The following is a 9,106-nucleotide window of genomic DNA, read 5'->3' as shown; positions in this document are numbered from 1 at the left end:
ATAGATAAATATATTTATATGTAGACATAAAATTCTGATGAGATCTGGAAAGATCACTACACCCAGATTTTAGCAGATGGGCAGAGAAGGAGCTTTGTCCATGCGGTTCTCCATTACTTATGTTACATATATGCAGATATCACATATTGGCGTCTGTGTGTTTGTGCATCTTTCATTTTAACAGATGGGAGTCATCAGTCAGGCTTTTCTTAAAGGGGAACTGCTCTGCCTTGGACTGGTGTGGGTTTTTTTTTTTCACCAATCAAAAAACTGACTGCTCCACAGCTCCTTTTAACGCTGTCATATTTGATATGAATTGATTTCTTTTTTTCTTTTCTTTTTTTAAACGTGTATTGACTTTGTGACTTAAGGTGACTGTTTTTTGCTTTTGTCTCGCAGGCGCCATGCAAACCCCAGAGGCAGGCGCTGACTCGACGTCAACCGTGCCCCTCCAGACCAGCGTGCCTGTTCAGCCTGCCGTCACTGCCCAACAGGTGGCCTCTCAGGTCCCCATCCAGCAACAGGCAAGCCGCCATCCCCCCCCCCCCCCCCCCCCCCCCCCCCCCCTTTCCCGCTCTCCCCTCTCTGCACGTGACCGACAGCCCGGCTCTCTCAGCGCTCCTCCGTAACCACGCTCGCTTTACATACAGATTACGTGCCCGCCATTACCAAACCAAACAAAACAAAAAGCAAAAACAGATCACTGGCGTTTCGGACTTTGTTTTCACAGATCTTCTGAACAGCTGTTACGAAACACAGGGGTTTAAATGCAATTCGTTATTGCAGTTTTAGGATTTAGTGGGTATTTGACACGCTGGTTTGATAAAAAAAAATATGTGTGTGTGTGTGTGTGTGTGTGTGTTTTCATTGGCTGTTGTAATAATGGATGTGTGTTTTAGTAATAAAAGCTTTTTGTTTGTCTCTGCAGGCCCAGACTGTTCAACAGGTCCAACATGTATACCCAGCACAAGTGCAGTACGTGGAGGAAAACAGTGGAGTTTACACAAATGGAACAATGTGAGAGGGAAACCAAAACATGGCTTGCACATCTTTCTCCCAGTCACTGGGAGGACTTTCCTTTTCACATCTTTCTCCCAGACACTGGGAGGACTTTCCTTTTCACATCTTTCTCCCAGTCACTGGGAGGACTTTCCTTTTCACATCTTTCTCCCAGCCACTGGGAGGACTTTCCTTTTCACATCTTTCTCCCAGTCACTGGGAGGACTTTCTTTTTCACATCTTTCTCCCAGACACTGCCATGTTTATTAGTTACTTTCAGAAATTAATGGGGTAAATGTCATGGAGACAGAATGGATTTGGTCGTTCCCAATATACTGCATATTCAAATGCAGCGTTATGTATGTTGCGTGTATAACACGTGATTACAGAAAACAGTTTTGCATCCCAGAATAGTACGTTATTTAACATGGGTGTACAATCATGCATTCATTGGTTTCAATAATATTTAGCGTTTTTGTTTCACTTGTTCCTGCCATTATGCTAGCGTGAAAGTAGGGCATAAGAGCATACTCTGTTCCTTTTTTGTTGCTGTATTTTGTTTGTGTGTTTGTTTTTTAAACAAATTTGAAGGATTTCTCTTCAAATTGTATGAAAAACATGTTGTGTTCGGCAGTCCTCACAAGAACTGCCATCTCCTATGATTTCCCAGCTACCAAGCTGTTGGAAAACGCTTCAGGTCAACCCTTAGTAGTCCGGGTAACAGCTTGCGTTCTTGTCAGCGAAACGTGTCGGCCCGAGACACATGGTCTCCGAAGGACTTGAGCCCCTCAGCCTGTTTGAATTGTGTTCAGTCACCTGAAGGTGACCACAAGTATTAGCAGGTGCTACTGAGTCAGAAATGGCCCTCCCATTCTGCTGGGCTTGCTCTACTCACTCAACAGCAGCTTTTTGCCACATTGTGACCGGGAAAGCAAGACCTGACTGAAACACTGAGAGACTTCTGTTTCCAACTCCTTAGATGAGGCTCTGGTCTGTCTTGTCAGTGTTCCCGCCTCTCAGCCAACCACATCTACACACGTCCTTCATAAACTGCCCTTTGGGGTTTTTTTTTTCTTTCTTTCTTTCTTTCTTTCTTTTCTTTTAAATGTTCTGAGGCGAGATGAGTGTTTAAGAAGTTGTTGTTCTTCACAAGAGATTTAAAGAAAATCCTGCAAATGAGAAGAATAAATTCAAATCACTTTTTATGAAGTTAATCGAGTTCTATCAGCGCGTGCTAACCTGAATGACTTCTTTAACAAATGATCGTTTGAGTAATGTGTCTTATGAAAACGGTAATTCCTTAGGTGATTTTGTAACTATGGAAACTGCACTCCTCAAATGTAGATGGGAAAGAGTAAAGGCCACGAAGACAAGCACCACTGTGTTATTTTAGTCAATTAATACAAAGTGGTGCACCGATGCAATCTAAACATGACTTTTGAAAGAGAAGAAAATGATTAAGGTGGTAAATTTAGAAAAAGCAGAGGCTTCATATGTGACAGAACCTTTATTTTTTTTGCTTCTCCCCCGTTTTTCCTCCCCCCTCCCCCCCCCCCCCCCCCCCCCACCCCCCCCCCCCACTAGACGGACGTATTCCTACACAGAGCCCCAGCTGTACAGCCAGAATAGCGGTGGAAATTACTTTGACACGCAAGGCGGGTCATCCCAAGTAACCACGGTGGTGACCTCGCACAGCATGGCAAACAACGGGAACGGAAACGGGGGGCTGTCCATGGGACTGGCCGGGGGGCAGATCATCAGCAGCTCGGGGGCGTACCTCATCGGGGGAAATTCGATGGACAGTTCCGCCCCTCACCCCGCGGCCCAGACCACCCGAGCCTCGCCGGCCACCGTGAGTCGCACCTCCAGCTCCCGTCGACCTTTCGCCCTGCTTCTCTGTTTCCAAAACGAATGCATTACGCAGGTTTCAGAAAATGTTTCCAGAACAATCTGTTTCTTAAGACCAAGTCCAAGCGTAGCGTTGTAGCCTCTTTTTTTTTTTTTTCCCCTACTATACAGTTTACAGATTATTATGTCATAACTCTCTTGAAGCATTCAGTAAAGACTGAGCCAAGGATTAAACAGATTCATTTTATTCAGAAGAGGCTGTCCCTGGATCAGTTTTGACCTCTGTTAGTGGGATGCGATAGTAACGTTAGGAGTAATGAAAGTGAGCCAAATGGTAAGGGCGGGTGGGGAGATTTGCGTGGGTTAGTTCAGTGTTGGGTTTTTTTTTTTTTTTCCTGTGCCAGGATCAAAGATCCAAGCGCTGATACAGAGGTCATCTGCTGTGTGGGGCTTTAGTCTGATTTGGTGGTTGGGATTGCTTAAATCAGTTTGGGTTTTTTCTGTTTTGTTTTGGGTTTTTTTTCTGCTAGCCTGTGCTGAATGAACCGCTCTTTGCAGCAGTTCTCGGTATGGGTCATCACTCTGTTTTGCTACAGCCTTTATTTTATTTTCCTCCTCTTTTTTTTATGTTTTCCTCTTTTTTTTTTTTGTTTCTTCTTTGCTCTTTGGTCTGTCAGATTGAAATGGCGATTGAGACACTGCAAAAGTCTGAGGGTTTGTCCAGTCAGAGAAGTTCGCTGCTCAACAGCCATGTAAGTCGCAACAATTACCCAAAAAAAAAAAAAATGCCTTGCCTTGCCTTGCCTTGCCTTGCCTGCCTTGCCTTGCCCTATCACGCTCTGCTCTGCTTCACTTCACACCTGAAATCTGTCCGGACACTTCTCTTGCCTACTTCTTTGCTTCTAAAACCAAAGCCGCTCTTCTCTGTCTTCTTCTTCACGTATCAGAACAAGAGGTTGCACCTTTCTTTCCTTTGTGGCATTTCTTTTCCCCTTTGTCGATCATTCTTTTGATATTTAGAAGGGTACATCACAAGCCCTTTCGCAGACGAACCGCGCCGACATCCTCCGCATGAGAATGAAGTCATTTAAAGCTTTGTCTGCATTCTTTTATCCAACAGGATAAAGAGATTACACAAGTTTTAACAATCTTAGATCATCATAAGAACCCTCCCCTCTCTCAGTGTATGAATAAAGATTTCTGCTAAGTGTCATCCAGAGCTGGTTTCTCTCCTGATGGAGACCCTATTTGCATATAGCAGTGGTTACTGAGAACCAGAGGAATTCTCTTTTTTAACTGTGTATGTTGAAATGAATAGCTGCCATGTTTGAATGGAGAGAGTACCACGAGTGTATCCATTGTGGAGGACGGGATATTCACCTCTGCTTCTTGGAGGGCCGAACCCTGCTGGTTTTCACATTCAGCCCTTAATTAGGGACTGATTTCAACCTGAAAAAAAGAAAAGAAAAAAAAAAACAGGTGGATGCTTTCCTCACTCAATCAGTGACTCACAGTGGTCAGCAGAAACAAACACCAGCAGGACCTCAGCCCTCCAAGACGAGGAACCCGGATAAATCAATCCCCTTACCCCGCGTGGCCGATCATCAGAAAAACCGCACGCGTGATGTGATGACATGTCCTCTCCCGCAGCTGCAGTGGCTGTTGGATAACTACGAGACGGCAGAGGGCGTGAGCCTGCCCCGCTCCACGCTCTACAATCACTACCTACGCCACTGCCAGGAGCAGAAACTAGACCCGGTCAACGCCGCATCTTTCGGGAAACTCATCCGCTCCATCTTCATGGGGCTGCGCACGCGACGCCTGGGAACCCGGTAATTCCCTCCCCTCGTTCTCTGACTCCGCACCTCCTCGCGGTCTCCCCCGTCCTCGACGGCGTTTTTGGTGACGTGCCACATCGCTGATGTATTCCGGTCTTTTTTTTTTCTGCAGTGGGAATTCAAAGTATCATTACTACGGGATCCGGGTAAAGCCGGACTCACCCCTTAACAGGCTTCAGGAGGACATGCAGTACATGGCTCTCCGCCAGCAGCCTGTCCAGCAGAAGCAGAGGTACGCTGTCCACGGGAATGCCGACACTCACACTTCAGACATTTGAAAATATTTGCTGAACATGACACGACAGATTTGGGGGCTGGGGGTGGGGGTGGGGGTGGGGGGGTTAAAAAAAAAAAAATTAGTCACACACAGTCGACACAAGCTTATTGGCACTGGTCTTGGCAGGTTTAAGCCAGTACAGAAGGTGGACGGCGTGTCAGGAGACAACTTCTCCAGCAGTGGGCAGCATACTCCCAGTGCTGCAGAGCAGACGGTCATCGCACAAAGCCAGCACCATCAGCAGTTCCTGGGTAAAGAGACGACTTGTTTCAACCAGTTAACAGTCCAGTTGAACTGCCAAAATCCAGTCTGATTTCAGTGTCCTTTAACCTGTCGGTCCCCGCAGACGCCTCCCGGGCGCTCCCAGAATTTGTGGAGCTGGACTTGGGAGACACCAGCGCGGAAAACATCACCCCCGATGACATCAAAGCTCTTCAGTCACTGTACAGAGAGCACTGTGAGGTCAGGGCTCAGTCATACACTCTCTTTCTCCGGCATACACATTCTCAATACATAACTGTTCATATTTCTGTCATTCTAACAGAGTCGTGCTCGGATATGAGTTGTCCTATAACACATTATCTTGGGAATGATTCTCAGTTCTCAGACTGTTCACCTGGGATGTTTGTGGTGTTTAGGTATAGAGCTATACTGATGGTATGTGGAGGTAATTATGTGTGGGGGGGGGGTTTTCCTGCAGGCCATTTTGGATGTGGTGGTTAACCTCCAGTTCAGTCTGATAGAGAAGCTGTGGCAGACCTTTTGGCGCTATTCCCCCTCCAGCTCTGTGGAGGGCGCCACCATCACAGAGAACAGGTGCGTCACACTTCTGCACAATGCACGAGAAAGGTGTGTTTGTGTGATTTTTTTTTTTTTAATATGTGTGTGTGTGTGTGTGTGTGTGCGTGCGTGTGTGTGTGTGTTTGTGTTGTGTTGCGCAGCGGAGTGAGTGAGATGGAGGGCCGTCTGCCACGGGCCAAGCTGCTGGTGCTCTGTAGGAATGAGGCGGTGCTGAAGTGGATGAGTATGTGTGATCACCTCATGTATCAGGCCTTGGTGGAGATCCTCATCCCTGATGTGCTTAGACCCATTCCCAGTGAGTGCCTCACTCTTTTGTCCCCTATCACACACACACACACACACACACACACACATCTATCAACATCAGAACAAAAGCTCTTCATTTTCGGGGGGGTTTTGAAGGGGGGGGGGGGGGGGGGGGGGGGGTTGTACAGTTAATAATAATCTCTGTTTGAACGGAATCTGTACGAGCGAGAATGTGTGTTTAAACAGAAACGAAGTGAATTTTCCAGAGACTGATGGGTTTCGTTGTGGTTTCCCCTTTCCCGCCTCCCCAGGTGCCTTGACTCAAGCCATCCGTAACTTTGCCAAAAGCCTAGAGGGCTGGCTGACCACCGCCATGAGCTCCATTCCCCAGAGAATGATCCAGACCAAGGTTGTTCAACCTCCCAGTTTTACCACAACACATCCACGAACTGAACTTATGCTCCCTCGGCTGCCTTTTCTTCCCCTCCGTGGCATTAAATTGTTGTTATCTAATCGGGCATATCAGTCTCTAAAACAGTCCACAGAGTGGTTGGTTAACCTCAAGAGAAAAGATGAAGTGAGTCAATTATAGCTATTAGCTCACAGGCATCTGAAGCATATGTGTCCATTAAGTCCTTACGACGAACACTTTACAGAGTTAGAAAACACATATGGATTTGAGTAAACAGAATTCGCTTTTGCGAAACACCCCCTTGGCATGACTTAATGTCTAACACAGAATAATCAAAAGGATGCGTATTATCGTTCTGGAATAGAGAATTCATCTGCGTTACTCTCCCGCCTGTCCCTGAGCACATTTCGCGTTGTTTAAACGACTCGTCCGACTGATGCCGTTCTCGCCGTGGCCGTTTGCCCTTCTCTAGTATGTTCGCAGAGAAAGTATCAGTTTATGCCCACGAGGCTCGTGAGTCATGTTTGTAATGAGCGCTGTGTTTTTGTTTAGGTTTCCTCTGTTAGTGCCTTTGCCCAGACATTGCGCAGATACACATCTCTGAACCATCTGGCCCAGGCAGCTCGAGCAGTGCTGCAGAACACCTCCCAGATCAACCAGATGCTGAGCGACCTCAACCGAGTGGACTTTGCCAACGTGCAGGTTCGTGTCGTGTCATGTCCGTTTGTCGAAACCCGTAGTGGCGACGGGCCTGATGGCCGGTGTGCTCGCCGCCAACGCGCGCCCTTGGACGAGGCATTTAACCCCCGAAGCCTGTTCCAGGGGCGCGTGGCCTCTCTGATGTAGATGTTAATAATGGTGAGCTGCTCCGGATAAGAATCGCGTGCCATGTGACGTGCTTCGTCTCACAGGAGCAGGCTTCCTGGGTGTGTCAGTGCGAGGAGGGCGTGGTTCAGCGTCTGGAGCAGGACTTCAAGGCCACCCTGCAACAGCAAAGCTCTCTGGAGCAGTGGGCCGCCTGGCTGGACAACGTGGTCAGTCAGGTGCTGAAGCCCTACGAGGACAGGCCCAGTTTCCCCAAAGCCGCCCGACAGTTCCTGCTCAAGTGGTCCTTCTACAGGTGGGTTCCCCCCCCCCAGTCAAACGACCGCTGGAACGCCATTAGTGAACGCCATTAGCGAACGCCAGCTGGATTTACACCTTTAAACGGAGAGTGAGTGTGCTCTGTGCATTAGATGTTCACTGCTTGTTCTCCCCCCCAACCTTGTAGTTCTATGGTGATCAGAGACTTGACCCTACGCAGTGCTGCAAGTTTTGGCTCCTTCCACCTGATCCGTCTGCTTTATGATGAGTATATGTTCTACCTGGTGGAACACCGTGTTGCTCAGGCCATGGGCGAGACACCCATTGGTGTAATGGGAGAGGTGAGGACAGGGGTTATTCGAACTTCCAGACCGCTGCTCCGTGGTTTTTTTTGTTTTGTTTTGTTTTGGGGTTTTTTTTTTTTTTTTTGTTTTTTTTCTTTGACATGGCTGGTCATTCTTTGTTTGGACATCAGGAAATCAGCGTAAACCTATTTCTAAACCTTTTTGTCTTTTTTCTTCTTTTTTTTTTTTTTAAATGCCAATCCTGTATCTCTAATTGCTTTTTCTTTGTGTTCTTCTGTGTTTTCCAGTTCGATGATCTAAATACCATGTCACCAGCTAACATAGACAAAGGTAAGATGACCAAAGTCGGCACCGCATGCTCTGGTGGTATTATAGTCGGTCGCGTAAGGAAATTGAAACCTCTGGGGACTTGGATTATCTTTTTTATGCAGATTGAATGTCTTTTTGTGGGAGGCGGTTTCTTGATACTACGCTACTTTAAAAAAAAAAAAAATTGTCACCGGTACATTTAAAGCTCAATTACAAAGGTTAAACTGAGCAGTAGGCCTCTTGATAATGGACATTAATAAGCGAGAGGGCACGATGATCTGCCAGTTGATATTTTTTAACGTGCTGCGCTTGTGGGCTGTTAAAGTTTAATGCTGGCGCTTGGCCTGTTTTATCTTTTAATGCCTCCGTAATGTAACGCGGGGAAAACGGTGCCTGACGACCGGCTCTGCTCTCTCTCTCTCTCTCTCTCTCTCTCTCTCTCTCTTCCCAGACGAAGTCAGCGAGATGGACAGCGACTTGGAGGAGGAGCTGGACGAATCCGGCGAGCCGCTGGCCAAGCGGGAGAAGGCCGAGACGGAGGTCATCCAGGTGCTGCAGGTGGGGGCGATGGAGGACGGTAGCAGCGCGGTGGTGGGGGTGGTCCCGCCGGGCATGCTCAGCTCCCTGACCCAGTCTGCCGCCGAACACCCCGAGCACATTCTCAGCCCCCCCGCGGGCCCCACCACCATCCGCCACTGCAGCGCCGCCGCCGGAAACACGTACGCCTCGGTGTGAGCGGGTCGGGGTGGGGGGGAAGGGGGAGGGAGGAGGAAAAAAAAAAAACGAAAACGGCTCCTTCCCTCCTTCTCGCCCTTTCACAAACACACGTTCCTCTGTTACCGTCTCTCTTCTGTCCGCTCTCTGCCTCCATCTCGCCCTCTCTCTACTCTTTGAAAGGCATTCCTCTGAGTCGACAGGACCCAGAACATAAGACCATAGCTATCGTGACAGAAGCAGGTTGCCCTGAATGTCGTGACCGGTCTCCGTT

General features: G+C 48.0%; 1 protein-coding gene across 1 annotated transcript; it reads left to right on the top strand.

Moving 5' to 3' along the window:
• Nucleotides 1-404: 404 nt before the first annotated feature.
• rfx3 (regulatory factor X, 3 (influences HLA class II expression)) lies at nt 405-8,853 on the top strand. The gene is made up of 16 exons (XM_030769308.1): nt 405-524; nt 929-1,017; nt 2,584-2,851; nt 3,525-3,599; nt 4,498-4,679; nt 4,798-4,917; nt 5,089-5,213; nt 5,309-5,424; nt 5,663-5,778; nt 5,904-6,058; nt 6,321-6,418; nt 6,974-7,123; nt 7,333-7,541; nt 7,692-7,845; nt 8,097-8,139; nt 8,570-8,853. The coding sequence occupies exons 1-16, from the start codon at nt 405-407 to the stop codon at nt 8,851-8,853; spliced, it is 2,304 nt and encodes a 767-aa protein (XP_030625168.1).
• The last annotated feature ends 253 nt before the right edge of the window (nt 8,854-9,106 follow it).

Source organism: Chanos chanos, chromosome 3 (assembly GCF_902362185.1).
Source record: "Chanos chanos chromosome 3, fChaCha1.1, whole genome shotgun sequence".
In the NCBI taxonomy this organism is placed as follows: domain Eukaryota; kingdom Metazoa; phylum Chordata; class Actinopteri; order Gonorynchiformes; family Chanidae; genus Chanos; species Chanos chanos.
This window is presented reverse-complemented; position numbering and strand designations above follow the sequence as displayed.

Bases quoted from the DNA above. Each gene is read 5' to 3' on its own strand.
- rfx3 (XM_030769308.1), top strand. From the start codon at position 405: ATGCAAACCCCAGAGGCAGGCGCTGACTCGACGTCAACCGTGCCCCTC. The intron at 5,779-5,903 runs GTGCGTCACACT...TGTGTTGCGCAG, and splicing joins GCCACCATCACAGAGAACAG to CGGAGTGAGTGAGATGGAGG. The intron at 7,124-7,332 runs GTTCGTGTCGTG...TTCGTCTCACAG, and splicing joins TGGACTTTGCCAACGTGCAG to GAGCAGGCTTCCTGGGTGTG.